General features: G+C 47.5%; 1 protein-coding gene across 1 annotated transcript in view; it reads right to left on the minus strand.

The window, feature by feature from the left end:
• Positions 1 to 956: 956 nt before the first annotated feature.
• The window catches only part of HSDL2 (hydroxysteroid dehydrogenase like 2), a 208,255-nt gene continuing 192,488 nt past the window's right edge, over positions 957 to 16,723 (minus strand). The window contains exon 11 of the mRNA XM_085641264.1: positions 957 to 1,868. Coding sequence (XP_085497390.1) covers positions 1,756 to 1,868 — 113 coding nt within the window. The 3' untranslated portion in view covers positions 957 to 1,755. The remainder of the gene's footprint in view (positions 1,869 to 16,723) is intronic.

A 16,723-nucleotide genomic window follows, 5' to 3' on the forward strand; every position in this document is an offset into this window, starting at 1 on the left:
GGAGTGTAATAATAGGAATAACAGTTCTGTTTCCATAACAAATGGAGGCAATGAAGATGTCCTCATTGGACCACGAAGGAGCAAGCAAATGTTGTGCTGTTGCAATAAGAGTTTGCTGAGCTTATTTGTGTGTTTTCGGACATAGTAAACTGGTGTATTTTTGTTAAGCTTTCCAAGCTTTGTTGAAAGATATTCTTCTGTCCATAGTTTTTTTTTAGTTTGTTTGTTTTCTAAGGCATGTTTGTTATTCTTGTTTTGCCTTGCTTTTACCTTTTGTTTTGCATATCTAGTCTTGTTAGTTAGTGGTAAAAAAACAAAAATCAACAAAAGGGAAGAGGTAATGGAATGGTGTATGTCTTTACATTCTCTATTCTTTACTGGAGTGTTTTAAGTGTACCATTGGTCAGTTGCTGGGGAACCCTTCACAGATAAACACTGCTGCGCAGTACCTGTTACTTCTACAATAAACCCAACAGTTTACTTAAGACTTAAGTGGATTTGTAGCTCGCTGCTACAGACGTCTATATAAGTATGTACATATATAAATGCATGTTTTGTAATCGATTTTTTGATCACATAAGAGTAAGGAAAAAATAAAATCTACCTCTAGGCAAGAAATAAGAAGGCAGCATAGAACTGTAATGTGTGTGTGGTTCCTTAATTTCTGAAAACATATGGACAACCATCAGTGTTATACTGCAAAGCTCATGTGATCCATACTCTTTGCAAGTCATAGCTGAAAACACCACTGTATTCCTGTGCCATTCTATCTCTATCAGCATATCAGCCATATTAGATGGAACAATTACTGTTGTTCAAAGTCAACGCTGAGTATTGCTGAAAATAGTTAAGCTCTGTGATTTCAAAGTTACGATAACTGGCAAACCGCAAAATTATAAGCTCAACTTAATTAAGTACAAATTGTGGATGCTTTCAAGAAAATACATGAAAATCTCTGGTTAACAAACACCTCCTTCCATGTTTGGATTTTTATTAGCTTGCCATCCGAACAGAAACACCACGTCTGTACACATTCAACTTATGTACACAGAGCGCAACACGATTTCATATGTTCCAGCTGTACCAAAGTCATGAAAAAAGCTGCAACTACTTAAGTGACACGCAAGGCACTGCATCGGTTCCAACCCCTAAAGAATATCTGATGGGTACAAATCATTAAAGCATTCTGAAGGTACAGTGGACACCTGGTAGATGTCAAGTTTGCATTAGCCGACAAAGGCCAGCAATCACAGTAACCTTTTCAATGGACGGTCTAGGTGCTTCTTTAAGAGAATTGGAGTCTGATACCAGCACAATTTTCTGATATGTATTCAAGTACAGTCACGGAGGGTAATTAAATAGCTCAATGAAAAACCTGCATGCATAATGTGCAAAAATGCCCGATGGATAGTTGCTAGTTGTACTGGGAATAAGTGTGTGAATCTGGCTACCACGACAGCTATGTGAGGCCTAAGAGCGCTAGTGCATATCGTGGAATTTTTAAAGAGTTGGTCATTTGTTAATGGTACCAACTGTGAAACTTATATGGTACTATACATCAACCTATAAATGGTATAATACTAAGAATGATGGATTTGCATGAAGTATCTTCTCTTTCAAAATACGCCCTGCTCAGACTGCTTCAGTTTAAATAGTATGTTGAGAACCACAATAGAATAATCACATTTTCTTTGATATGTTATCTTGAATAGTAGTTTTATTACAGAAGTAGCATATATGGATGATGGTTCTTCGTTACAGTTTGGGGCTCAGCTGCCCCATCAGTTTTTCCAACTTTATTGCTAGGCTCATGTCTCCCTTTATCTTCAGCTTCCCAGACATAAAGGCCATCGTTGGCTTCAGCTTTCCTGTATAAAAAAAAGACACAAAAACATAAGTTGGCTCCAAAAACAACTGACAAAGCGGAGGAGAAAACAACACTTCATTATTCTTTTAAAAGAGAGACAACATTATTTGAGACAATAAATACAATTTTAAAAACATGTTTTACTAGTAAGCCCAGGCTGGAGGTAAAGAACAAGTTACTTACCTTCGGTAACGATGTATCTGTAAGAAACATTAGTTAGTTAGATTCCTCACCTTAGAATATCCCCAGGCGTCAGACTGGATCCGGAAGATTTTTCGTCAGCAATACCCCTTGCGCGTCACTAGGCGTCGTCTGCGGCTCCGCGTCCGTCGTCGGCGTCGTGCGCCGGAATGACGTCGGAGTACTTAGACGCCGCCCTCGCGCGCTGACGTCAGTTCTTGTACATAGCCTTCCGCGCCAGGAACGCAGAGCCATGCAAAGACCGACACTGGTGCCAAAAATAAAATCTAGGGGCCTGAAAAGGATAACCTTAACCCTAGATGTCAGTTCGCAGAACGGGGAGGATGGGTGGGTCGGTGAGGAATCTAACTAACTAATGTTTCTTACAGATACATCGTTACCGAAGGTAAGTAACTTGTTCATCTGAAAGAAACACTTTAGTTAGATTCCTCACCTTAGAATAGATACCCAAGCAATACCATCCCCGGTGGTGGGTCTGCGAACCAAGATCACACCAGAAAGTCCTGGAGGACAGAACGGCCAAAGAAGCCATCCCTCCGGACTTGGCTGTCAAGGCAATAATGCCTGGCAAACGTGTGTAGCGAAGCCCACGTCGCCGCCTGACAGATGTCCTGCAAAGGGACTCCCCTTCCCAAGGCAGTAGTAGCCGCTGTGGCCCGAGTAGAATGGGCGCGCAGCCCAACAGGAGGGTCCTTTTTTGCCAAAGAGTAACAAATTTTGATGCACAAAACGACCCACCGAGAGATGGTCCGTTTGTGCACAGCTTTCCCCTGCTTAGCACCCACGTATCCAACGAAAAGTTGGTCGTCCACCCGGAACTGCTTTGTGCGGTCCAAATAAAAGGAGCGCGCACGTTTTGGGTCCAGACGGTGGAGCCTCTCTTCCTCTTTGGAAGGATGCGGAGGCGGAAAGAAGGTGGGCAAGGTGACAGACTGCCCAAGATGAAATGGAGTCACCACTTTCGGAAGAAAGGAGGGACGAGGCCGAAGGACAACCTTGTCCGGATGAACAGACAGAAAAGGAGGCTTTGAAGATAAAGCCTGGAGCTCACTCACCCGTCTAGCCGAGGTGATGGCTACCAGAAAAGCTGTCTTAAGAGTCAGAAGACGAAGAGGACAATTGTGAAGAGGCTCGAAGGGAGCGCACATCAGGAATGTCAAGACCAGATTCAAGTCCCACTGAGGCATTACAAAAGGGACAGGAGGGAACGTGTGAGTAATGCCTTTGAGAAAGCGTGTAACCACAGGGGACTTGCAAAGAGAAGGCTGATGAGGAAGCCGCAAGAAGGCAGAGATAGCAGCAAGATAACCTTTCAGGGTGCCCAGGGCAGAGCCCTGCCGGGCCAAAGAAAGAAGAAAGAGGAGAACCTCAGAAAGAGGGGCGGAAAGGGGATCCACAGCCTTTGCTGTGCACCATGCCACAAATTTGTTCCACCGGCAGGCGTATACCGACTTTGTGGAGGGACGCCTGGCTGCCAGAATGATATCACAGACTTCAGGAGGCAAGTCAAATGGCATCAACTGCCGCCGCTCAATCTCCACGCATGGAGGTGGAGGCTGGACAGGGTCGGGTGGAGGACCGTCCCCTACTGCTGCGACAGAAGATCCTCCCGAAGGGGCAGACGTATCGGAGGATCGGTCAACATACTGAGTAGCTCGGGATACCAGTATCTTCGTGCCCAATCCGGAGCCACCAAGATGACTTGGGCCCGGTCGTGCCTGATCTTCTTCAGCACTCTGGGCAGAAGTGGTATAGGCGGAAAGGCGTACAACAGACTGCAACTCCACTCGTGCCGCCTTGGAAATTCCAACGCGCAGAACTGCTGACATTGCGCGTTCTCTTCGGTGGCGAATAGATCTAACCAAGGCTCTCCCCACTGCTGAAAGAGGCCTTGCGCCACTTCGGAGTTCAGACGCCATTCGTGATCCATCATGCACCGGCGGCTGAGTTCGTCTGCTCTGGCGTTCAGAGAGCCCGCCAGATGTTGAACCACTAGGGTGACGCCCTGGTGTTTCAGCCACGTCCAGAGGCGCAGAGCCTCCTGACAAAGGGTCCACGACCCCACCCCGCCCTGTTTGTTGCAATACCACATGGCGGTGGTGTTGTCCGTGAACACCTGCACGACACTGCCCCTGACAGAGGGAAGGAAGGCTTTCAGTGCAAGTCGGATCGCTCTCAACTCCAACAGGTTGATGTGGAGACGAGACTCCGCCGGAGACCAGAGGCCTCTGATCTCCGCCTCTCCCATATGGCCACCCCATCCCAGGAGGGACGCATCCGTCACTACGACATGCTCCGGTTGGGGAAGGGAGAGGCTCCTGCCCATGACCCAATCGCGGTCCGTGAGCCACCACTGCAACTGCTGTGCAGTGCCCTCCGAGATCAAGACATGGTCGGACAGGTTGCCGTGATGCTGGGCCCACTGAAACTTCAGGTCCCACTGCAGAGCCCGCATGCGCCGCCTGGCGTGATGCACTAGTAGGATGCAGGAGGCCATCAGCCCCAGAAGCCGCAACACTAGCCTGACCGAAACCCAGGATAGAGGCCGAAAGATGGGAATCAAGGCCTGTATATCCCGGACCCGCTGTTCCGGTGGATAGACCCGGAACTGCGCCGAATCGAGAACCGCTCCGATGAAGAGGAGCTTCTGAGAGGGACTCAGGTGTAACTTCGGCACGTTGATGGAAAACCCCAGCAAATGCAGGAGATCCGCCGTAGTCTGGAGGTGGGAGACGACTGTCTGGGGCGAGCCCGCCTTCAACAACCAGTCGTCGAGATAGGGGAAGACTGGAACCCCTGATCTGCGCAGATGAGCTGCGACCACCGCCATCACTTTCGTGAACACCCGAGGGGCACTGGTGAGGCCGAAGGGGAGCATGGTAAACAAAGTGCTCTTGGCCCACCGTGAACCGCAGGTAACGCCGGTGGGCCGGCAGGACGGGGATGTGGAAATATGCGTCCTGCAAGTCCAACGCTACCATCCAGTCTCCGGGGTCTAGGGCAGCTAGAACCTGAGCCAAAGTCAACATCTTGAACCGTTCCTTCCGGAGGAAGGCATTGACGTTCCGAAGGTCCAAGATAGGGCGTAGGCCCCCTTTGCCCTTCTTGGGAACCAGAAAGTAGTGGGAATAACAACCACGACCTACTTCTGGGCTCGGAACGCGCTCGACGGCCCCCTTGGCCAAGAGGGCGGAAACTTCCTCGTGGAGAAGATGCAAATGATCCCCCAAGATACGGTGGTGCTGCGGTGGCATGGCTGGAGGGGTCGTCTCGAAGGGGAGGGAGTAGCCACCTGTCCGATGTGATGGACCGCCAGTGGAGCAGGTGATGGCGAACTCTGCCGCCCACTGGCGTGGAATGGGCCTGAAAGCTCGGACTAGGAAGGCTTTGAGGCGGATGCTGCCGGGGTGGATGTGGGCTGACCTCGTCGTCCTCCAGATCCGCCTCGGCGGAAACCACGTCCGCGCGCAGGTTGGTTCTGCGGCTGGTGGCTAGGCGCACGTGAGGAGGCATCCCTTCCTTGGCCACGAAAGGGGCGAAAAGCGGAAGATTGCGACCGCGGGGCCGAGAGGCCCAAGGACTTGGCCGTAGCCCGGGAGTCCTTAAAGCGGTTCAGCGCACTGTCCGCCTTCTCGCCAAACAGGCGAGTGCCATCAAACGGCATGTCCATGAGAGTGCTCTGGACATCGCCGGAAAACGACGTGGACCGCAGCCAGGCGTGACGTCGAAGCGCCACAGTGGTGGAAATGGCCCTACCCAGCGAGTCTGTGGTGTCACGCCCACAACGTATAGCATGTCGTGCGGCATCCCTCCCATCGGCCAGAGCCTGGGTAAGTCGTGTCTGGACCTCCTCCGGACACAGGGGCAGCGCGTCCTCCACCGCATCCCACAGAGAGTGGGAATAACGGTCCAAGAGACAAGCGGTGTTCAAAGACCGCAGGCCCAAACTCCGGCGGGGCGGTCGGGAAAGAGGATTGGGAGGTGGAGGCCTGGACAACCAGGCTCTCAGGGGTAGGGTGTTGGGACAGAAAACTGGGGTCGCCCGGAGCAGGGCGGTGGCGCCTGGCAACGTTCCTGTCCACAGGAGGAACTGTGGAGGGCTTGGACCAGGTGCCCTGTAGAACGTCAGTGAGGGCCTCATTGAATGGCAGCAGAGGCTCAGTGGAGCTTGCTGCAGACTGAAGCACCTCAGTGAGGACGTTCGTCCTCACAGCCACGGCAGGTAGCTCGAGCCCAAGGGCTGCGGCCGCCTTGCGCAGCACCACGGAGAAAGCAGCACCCTCCTCCGAAGCCACAGTCGGAGGAGAGATGAATCCAGTGTCTGGTGAGGTATCCAGACCACTGGCCTCCCCCAGTTCATCTGCCCAGTCCTGGGACAGTTGGGCCTGATCGGCCATAGGATCCTCGGATCCCTCTCAGTAGTCCCCATCATCCGACTCCTGGTGTAGAGGAGAAAGTAACGGAGCCGGGCGGTAGACAAAATGTGTCTCTAGCGGCGTGGATCTCGGCGTCCATCGACGCCGGACCGGCGCCGGGCCCGGAGCGGGACTGAACTGGGGCACGACGTCGAGCGGGGTCGACGGTGGACCCTGAGTCGACGCCGGTGGAGGAGGCGTGACAAGGTTGACCGGCGTCGACGGGGACTCGAGAACGGGTCCCTCGGGCGCTTGCGGCGTCGAGGCCGGAGCCGTCAACGGCGCCGGAGCCGCCGGCTGGCAAGGCAGCCCAGTCGGGTCCGCGGGGCCCGAAGGCGCACCAGCGGGCGCCGACGGCGGAGCCAGGTTTCTCATGGCCGAGAGGAAGGCACTGACTTCCGCCGGCGTCGCGTTAGTCCCAGGGACCGGAGGGTATGGGGACGGACGCGGCGCCTGCGGCTCCGCCGGAGCCGCGGGGGTGGAACCACCCTGACCCTCGACCGAGTCGCGCGACCGGCGAGGGGAGTCCGAAGAGCGATGTCGCCTCTTGGACTTCTTGGAATGCTTCGACTTACCCGAAGACTTTGATCCCGACGACCGATGGTGACGTCGGCTGCGGCTCCGCGACCGATCCTTGGACCTCCTCCTGGACCGGGATCGAGAGGCGCGCGGAGCCGAGTGGCGAATCTCAAGAAGCTTACGGGACCGCTCCCGTCTAGCCTTCGAGGTCAGGGCCTTGCAGTCCGAACACGACTCCGCGTCGTGATCGAGGCCCAAGCAGTAAAGACACCGGCGGTGATGGTCCGTAACCGACATCAGTCGGCTACAGTCCGTACAGGCTTTAAACCCAGGCATCCTACCGGCACCGGTGTCGAGACTCGATCAAAAAGGATCAAAAAAGTTAGTCAAAAATTGACTAAAGGGGTAGCTCTCCCGGATCTGCGCTTACTGGCGCGGAAAAAAGAAGAACTGACGTCAGAGCGCGAGGGCGGCGTCTAAGTACTCAGACGACGTCATTCCGGCGCACGACGCCGACGACGGACGCGGAGCCGCAGACGACGCCTAGCGACGCGCAAGGGGTATTGCTGACGAAAAATCTTCCGGATCCAGTCTGACGCCTGGGGATATTCTAAGGTGAGGAATCTAACTAACGTGTTTCTGTCAGATAAGAGCCAGGCACAGGCCAGGATATGAAATGTCCACACTGACTGCTTTATCAATGGGTATGTAATTTGTGATGTGATCCCTGTACTAATAGGTCCCATAGTAAAATGTACAATTGCAAAGGGGCCCACAACATCCTCCTTATTGAATATTCATTAAGCAGGCTACTATGTGTGACACCATGTGATCGCCTGTGTTTGCAGGAATCATAGCTCGCAAGGGAAGCAGACCATTATCTTTGCATTTCCTTTCCCAAACAGTATTTTTAAAGTCTGCATTATAGGAACAGATACTGCTTTAAGAAATTATTTCCTGTTTGGGAGTACAGCAGCAGAAGCTGGCGGTGAGCTACTAGACTACTTCCAAGTCTACTTGACACAATACCACCTCCGCCAAAAGTACTGGTATCTAATCAGCGGTTTGCGACAAGGACTGATGTATTGTGTTGCGACTTCCAAAGAAGATGTGAATGTAACTTTCACTCCCCCTATTTACGATTCGTAATGGGTTGGAAAGCCTTTTTCCATGCATAAGAGGGTTTTGGACATTTCAAAGCACTCTTTTGCAGCTACCGAGTAATTTTGCAATCCCAGGGTTTTTGATCACAAATTGGTCATCGGTCCTTTGTCTGGAGGTTTGAAATCGCAATGCAGCAATCTCTCTCATTAAAATGTAGAGTACGGACGGGAGGACTATGCTGAACATGAAGCCGGGCGTAATCGCCACATTCAAGTGCAGTTCCAAATATTAGGAGCCGTCCGGGAAAAGATCTGCAGATTCTAATGCACCAGTTTTTCGATTATATATCTGTGATTACCATATCACAGTAATCTACTGAATTTGCAAAGATCGGTATTTGGAGATCTATTGAAATACGCTTTGACCCCTAATTCTGATTTACCCCTTGTATTGCAAATTGAGATTACGGTTTCTGTTGGATACGAGATCGGCCTATAAGCCTTACACCATTTGGATAGTTTCATCTGGTTGATTTATATTGAGGAATGCCCTGAAGAAGTCCTGCGCTACAGGACGAAACGTGTTGGCTGTTTTGCATTATAAAGAAAGAAATAATAAAGAAGAAATTGTTCCAAGTCGCGCACAATTGAGTTATAACTATTTGCATGGACTTGTGCCTTTTCAAGTGGTGCTGCTCTGATTTAGGTCTTTTGTACAATTGTCCTTGGAAAAAAGGGTGTGCCTTTGGACAGGGGGCACATTTAGAAGCTTGCACACAAGATCGTTTTGAGATTCTGATTTCATTGGCAAGAACTCTTTTTGTGATTGGTGCCATAAGTGCTCTTTGTTGTTTCACTGCCCAAGTTGTGTGTTAAAGGAACAGGTACTGCTTTAAAAATAATTTCCTGTTTGGGAGTAAAGCAGCAGAAGCTGGCAGTGGGCTACTAGACTACTTCCAAGTATACTTGACACAATACCACCTCCTCCAATAGTACTGGTATCTAATCAGCCGTTTGCGACAAAGACTGATGTATTGTATTGCAACTTCCAAAGAAGAGGTGAATGTAACTTTCACACACCCTATTTACGATTCGTAATGGGTTGGAAAGCCCTTTTCCTTTCATAAGGGGGTTTTGGACATTTCAAAGCACTCTTTTGCAGCTACAGAGTAATTTTGCAATCCCAGGGTTTTTGATCGTAAATTGTTCATCGGCCCTTCGTCTGGAGGTTTGAAATCGCAATTTTTGCTGAAAAAATCACTTGCCTGCCAAGTACCCGTGGCAGGCAAGGGCCCAAAACCTAGTGAGGCGACATTTGGGATAGGCCATTTTGATGTCACCTCACTACGTTTTGGGCCCTTGCCTGCCGCGGGTACTTGGGCCTCCCACACAAGTGAGGCACCATTTTTACCGGGAGACCTGGGGGAACGCTGGGTGGTGGTAAATTTGTGTGAGCCCGGTGATGCCACAACTTTCCCACCCCAAAATGTGTGAAAAAAGTGATTTTTTCAGCAAAAATTGAGGTTTGCAGGGGATTCTGGGTAAGGAAACGTTGGGGGATCCACGCAAGCCATACCTCCCTGGAAGCCGCCGGGTGTCTAGTTTTCAGAAATGCGTGGGTTTGGTAGGTTTCCCTAGATGGCCGCCGAGCACCGGGTCAAAAACCAAAGTGACCCCCCTTGCAAAACCAGGTGGTTTTGCGATAGGCCATTTTGATGTCGCCTCACTAGGTTTTGGGCCCTTCCCTGCCGCGGGTACTTGGGCCTCCCACACAAGTGAGGCACCATTTTTACCGGGAGACCTGGGGAAACGCTGGGTGGTGGTAAATTTGTGTGAGCCCGGTGATGCCACAACTTTCCCACCCCAAAATGTGTGAAAAAAGTGATTTTTTCAGCAAAAACTTGTTTTGCAGGGGATTCTGGGTAAGGAAACGTTGGAGGATCCACGCAAGCCATACCTCCCTGGAAGCCGCTGGTGTCTAGTTTTCAGAAATGTGTGGGTTTGGTAGGTTTCCCTAGGTGCTGGCAGGGCTAGGGTTCAAAAACTACAGCTAGTCACTTTGCCAAAAAGGGTCATTTTTCACTGCAAAATTGAGGTGTGGCCACGTTGCGTTTTGCGCCGTTTCCTGTCACGCGCACTAGGCCGACCCGCACAAGTGAGGTACCATTTTTCTCGTAGGACTTTGGGGAACACGGGGTGGGTGGAAATTTGTGGATCCACGCAGATTCCAGAACTTTCCATCCCAGAAATGTGGGGAAAATGTGTTTTTTTTGTCATTTTTTTACGTTTGCAAGGGATTCTGGATAACAGACCATGTTGGGAGGCAGTCAAGTCACCCCATCCTGGATTCCCCTGGGTGTCTAGTTTTCAAAAATGTATAGGTTTGCTAGGTTTCCCTAGGTGCCGGCAGGGCTAGGGTTCAAAAACTACAGCTAGTCACTTTGCCAAAAAAGGGTCATTTTTCACTGCAAAATTGAGGTGTGACCACGTTGCGTTTTGCGCCGTTTCCTGTCGCGGGCACTAGGCCGACCCGCACAAGTGAGGTACCATTTTTCTCGTAGGACTTTGGGGAACGCGGGGTGGTAGGAAATTTGTGGATCCACGCAGATTCCAGAACTTTCCATCCCAGAAATGTGGGGAAAATGTGGTTTTTTTTGTAATTTTTTTACGTTTGCAAGGGATTCTGGGTAACAGACCATGGTGGGAGGCAGTCAAGTCACCCCATCCTGGATTCCCCTGGGTGTCTAGTTTTCAAAAATGTATAGGTTTGCTAGGTTTCCCTAGGTGCCGGCAGGGCTAGGGTTCAAAAACTACAGCTAGACTCTTCGCAAAAAAAGTGTAAATTTTCAGTGTGAAAATGTGGTGCGTTCACCTTAGGTTTTGAGCCACTTCCTGTCGTGGGCACTATGCCTACCCACACAAGTGTGGTACCATTTTTATCGGGAGACTTAGGGTAGTTCAGATTTGTAAAGCAACTGTTATTACCTATTAATTTTTGATGCATTTCTCCCTTCCAAATGAAAGAAATTGTGTAAAAAAAAAAGTCATTTTGAAAAATGACTAATAATTGTCATGCAAGTATGAGTATTCCCAATTTCGAAAATGTGCAAATATGCACTGTTTCTAAACTCTGTAATTTGTTCCCATTTCAGAAATACATAGGTGTCTTTCATACCGATTTTTCCATGTATACTTTTTCCCACAATAATTGCTATATACCCGGAACAAAAAAAAAAACATTACAAAATGCTGCTCAGTTTTTTACTCTGGGTTCGTTGGGCTCTTGGTGAACCTACAAGTCCTATATATCCCCACAACCAGGAAGGTCCACCGGATGTAACAGTACATTGCTTTCAAAGAGATGTCATAATTCGAAGAAGTTACAGGTGAAAAAGTTGACTCAAAAGGCTGCTTTTTTCAACACATTTTTAATTTTTCCTATATTTACCTGTTAGTTTCTATAAAGAAACCTTGATGGATCTACACAAATGACCCCTTGCTGAATTCAGAATTTTGTCTACTTTTCAAAAATGTATAGCTTTCCAGGATCCATTATTGCTTTTCTACCCATTTTTACCATTATCTGGAAGGAGGTTCAAAGCACAAAAAATAGCAAAAATAGGGTATGTCCCAGAAAAATGTCAAAGCTGTGTCAAAAATGTTGGATTTCTAACAAAAAACTGTCATTCCCTAAAAGCTGGATAAATTGTGATTTCAGCCCCACAAACCCTTTTTTGATATCATTTGCAGAGAAAAACCCAGACGCTTTCATTTGCAGCCACTTTCCCCCATTTTTCACAAAAAAAAAAAATTTTTGCTGTATTTTGACTAATTTCTGGGAACCCTCTAGGAGAATCCACAAACCCTGGGTACCTTTAGAATCCCCATGATGTTGGAAGAAAAGGACGCAAATTTGGCGTGGATACCTAATGTGGTCAAAAAGTTACAGGGGCCTAAGCGCGCACTACCCCAAATAGCCCAAAAAAGGCTTAGCACAGGAGGGGAAAAGGCCTAGCAGCGAAGGGGTTAAAGAGAAATGGTCAGATAAAGTACTTCTGTCACCTCATGCCATAGGTACGGTCACGATGATGTTATGGGTTAGTTTTGGGCAGATAATGTTTTTTGTGACAGCAAAATCAAAGGTAAAGTATATGTGGCTAAAAAAGGCACTCATCCTCTGGGGTGGTGGCATCAGGTACATTTTGGCATGACAATTTGACTAAGTAGGTCATGTCGGTTTGCTTTAGATGAATACCACTAAATAAGGGATGTGTCTTCCTGGTCCAAACATCAACAGTTTAAAAGTTTTTAAAATGTGTTAATATGTAGCATTGTTTCACCGCCAGCCTTACAATCTTAACCATGACAAATGTTTTACTCTTCGCTGATTAATGCCAGTGTCTCTGGTATAGGGTTTGTGTTGTTGCAGTGGGACGGTACCAAAGAAGTTACTGTGAGTTTTGCTTCAAGACATCTTAAAGAGGTTGAATCTAGGTATTCTGTAGTTAAAAAAGAAATGCTTTCTTCATGATGAAAGACTTATAGAGCGCGACAAATACTCTTAGGGGTCTAGGCACTGCCCTTAGAACGTATGGATCTAGCTGGATTAAGTTAATATTTATGCCTTGAAAAGCCATGTTTTTAAGCCCTTAATAAATTTTAGCAGGTTAGTCTCTTTTTTAAGCGGGGTTGGCAGATAGTTCCACAATTTAGATGTTGTGGTGGTGAAGCTCCTGCCACCCCACCTGGCCCTACTTACTCTAGGGACAACAAGATTTCCAAGCTCGACTGACATGAGGGACCTTGCTGGGATATATGGCTTTAGGTAGTTTGCAAACTACATTGGCCCAAATTATTCAACGATTTGAAGGTAATACAGAGTGATTTAAATTAGATCCGTTTTGCTACCGGCAACCACTGCAGATGGGATAGGGATTTGGAAGCTGAATCGAATTTGCAAATTCCTAGGAGTACTCTTACTGCTGCATTTTGAGCAATCTGCAGCTTTTGGATACTGCGTTTAGAAGTGCTGGTAAAAAGAGCATTGCAGTGATCCAACCTAGATGATATCAGTCCAGATACCACAGTTTTCCTTAAATCCATAGGAATTGAGGGAAGTGTCTTCCTCAAAATTTTGAGGATAAAAAAGCAAGCGGAGGTGATGAAGTTAGTTTACGCTTCAAAGGAAACCTGAGTATCGAAGAGGACTCCTACATTTGTGGTTTTAGGCGCTGGTGTAGGTAAAGGACCAAGTTGAAGAGGCCACCAACGATATGTCCAGATAGAAGGATTGTTGCCAAATACCAGAACCTCAGTCTTGGATGAGTTTAATTTCAGACAATTGTCTGTCATCCAATTACCTATATGGCTGGTAAATGTGGGGCTGGATGAGCTGCTCACTGAGACAATTATCTGAGTATCGTCTGCATACGATACAAGAGCAAAGCCATAGCTTTTTATCAGTTTGGCCAGAAGAGTGACAAAGATTGAAAAGCGTTGGACTCGGGCAAGATCCCTGAGGAACGCCACAAGGTAGCAAAAAGGATGGTGAAGCATAGTTTACCAGACCCAACCAACTGAGACCGCTCAGAGAGAAAGGAGGCAAACACAACGAGATGATGGACGGAGCGCTGAAACTTTTCAGACACTCACCCTCAGTCACAGATCTGGGTTGAATCTATCATCGTTATTTAGTTCACTTCGCCACCCCAGTTCAGACACAGCTATATTCAAATCAGTCTTGATCCTGTGCCTCATGGGAGCAGTCCAGTCCGAACTGCCAACCCATGTCTTCCCTGGACCGGAAACACGCATCCTGGGACAAGTTTCGGGCTAACAGCCCTCATCAGTCAGGATAGCTTGAATCCAGTGGCAAAGTGAGCAAGGGACCCACGTCTGAGCATACCTTGCCAACTTAGGGCAAACACAAGGAGATGATGGACGGAGCGCTGAAACATTTCAGACACTCACCCCCAGTCACAGATCTGGGTTGAATTGATCATCGTTCTTTAGCTCACTTCGCCACCCCAGTTCAGACCAACTATATGCAAATCAGTCTTGATCGGAAACAAGCATCCTGTGACCAGTTTGGGGCTAACAGCCCTCATCAGCCAGGCTAGCTTGAATCCAGTGGCAAAGAAGACAGAAAGGAGCCCAGCAGGGAGAGGAGCAATTCAAGTCATGCATGTGGAGTAGGATGTTTTGTTTGTGAACAGATCAGCCTTTTTTTTATCTATTTTATGAGGTGGAAAAATAAAGAAATCTATGGCTTGTTTGGCTACATTTTCAGCTAAATTGCTGAAATTCAAATTTCAAGTTGATTACATTGCTGCTGGTGGCAGGTGTAGGAGAGTAGGATCTGCTTCTTGTAGATACCCCCACTTTTTGCTGATGTTTCACTGTTTTCAACTTATACTGGCTGGGATCCTGCTATCCAGGACCCCAGCCTAGCTGCTTTCTCCTCTAAATTGATTACATGTACTTTAGGTACACTCCAGATTGGATACTGGGGTACCCTTATCAGTCCCTAGTATATGGTATACTATGTACCCAGGGCATAGGTATCCCAGAGGCCTCTCAGGGGCTGCAGCATGTATTATGCCACCCCTGGGAGACAATTCAAAATGACACAACAAGTCTGCTACAGCAGCCTGTGCAAGGTGGTGCATGCACCCCTTACTTAGACATAGGTTCACTATATCTATCCTATATCACTGTACATATAAACCTATCAGTCACCCCTATGGCAGGAATTATCAATCCTGAAGGCAGGGTGCTGGGTTTTATGTGAGAGGGTGTGCTGGAGCGGGTAGTACAACATTTTGTATACCCCCCCCCCCATTCTGCACGTTTATATTAATCCAAATAATCAATAAATTGTAATATTATTAATCTGTTTGAAGTGATAACTCACCAACTATATTAACAAGAGAAATACACGTGGGAATTGCACTTTGCTTGGCTATATTAATTGTGAATTAACTAGTGTACGCATATTAATAGTAGAAATGTAGAATATTATATGTTATATGTTGCTTTAAGTGATGTATTGGTGATTTGTGCTTTATTTAGTAAGTATAAACCGCTCTGAGTGTTGCTTCTGCCAGATAAATACACACACATATGGGTATTAGTAAGGGGATAACATTTTATTAGTCATTTCCATCTTTTAATTACGTTTTTGTGTTTCTTTTGCTTAAGTTGACCATTTCGGCCTATACAAGATGGCTGAACGAGACGTTAAACGTGACCGACTTGACAACACGAGGTTCTGGGTGAAGTGCGCATGCGTCACCGCCAGCAACAGTGGCCTGGACCTGACCCCAGGTGAACATGTACCTTCCAAGGTCATTCCGGGAACCCGTCCAAGACTAAGAGACAATGCTCAATTTAAAAGCCGGAACAAGCAAGTTTAATGACTTCATCTTCGACACCCTGAGAACTGCTCATTGCCAGTCGAAATTGACCAATTAGAACTCTCTAAACCCAATCTTGATACAATTTTGTTAGTATTTTCATTATAAAAGTAGGTAGGGAATTAGGGTAGGAACGCTCGCTCTATCTCGATGCTACGACCGGCTCGCTCTTCTTTGACGAACTTGATTTCCTGACGTTATGCTGACGGAGAGGACGGTGACACTGCTGGACAGCTGTTATCCTGAATCTATGAGAGACTGAATTGCGGCCTAAACTTTGCAGAAAATGTCGCTTTGACTGATTGACTTAGAGGACGACGTTAGCCAGAATAGGTAAATATGATGCTCTGAAATGCTGATGATGATTTTAACATTTTCTTCAATTTTCTTAGATAAAGTATAATTGATTAATTGACAAATGTGTTGTGTCGATTATTTGAAGAAGAAGATTAAGAGGAAAGTAATAAAGCAAAAGTAGACGAGTAAAATCATCAAGTACCAACTCAACTAAATGATCTATCTCCGTATGGGAGGGATATCTTAGGTTTAATGTCAATGTGTTGAAAGTTAGGTAAAGGTATTCCTCATGTCAGCGTTTGGAAACGTATTTTCCCTCAGTAAACAGGTCAACCAAGTGTAAGTATATTGCTGTTATGGGCCCCACCAATGAATGTATGTGAGTAAATTCAATGACGAGGTAGTTGGTCTGTGCCGAACGGGGAATTTGACGTTCTGCGCTGCATCAGTTTTCTGGTAGCAAGACGATGGTTTTTATTGTTTTGGTTTGGTGATTATTGCTTGTCAATAGCTTATTGATTATTGGTTACTGTTATTGGTTTATGTACTAACACTCTCTATTGAGTTGTGTTGAGTTTTATGTTGTTTGCACGGCTTCTGGGATGTAGGAAGTCGGAAGTTTGTAACGGTTCCGTAGTAGAGCAGAGGTAAGCGCTGTTCTCGGGAAAGACGAAATTGTTGTTATCCTGTAGGTACACAGGAGGAAACGTGTGACGATTGAAGTTGCACGACGCATTGTCTGGGTTCGATTCGGTGACATCGCTGTGTGTTGCCATTAGAGACATTTTCTGTGTGAGAGAAGTGTGTATGATAGCGAAGGTTACCTGTGAAATTCTGGTCTTGGGTACCAGGGATCCAACTGGCATTCTGGGAACGCTTATCACTGGAAAGGTAATAGGTACTCTC

Source organism: Triturus cristatus, chromosome 2_2 (genome assembly GCF_964204655.1).
Source record: "Triturus cristatus chromosome 2_2, aTriCri1.1, whole genome shotgun sequence".
In the NCBI taxonomy this organism is placed as follows: Eukaryota; Metazoa; Chordata; class Amphibia; order Caudata; family Salamandridae; genus Triturus; species Triturus cristatus.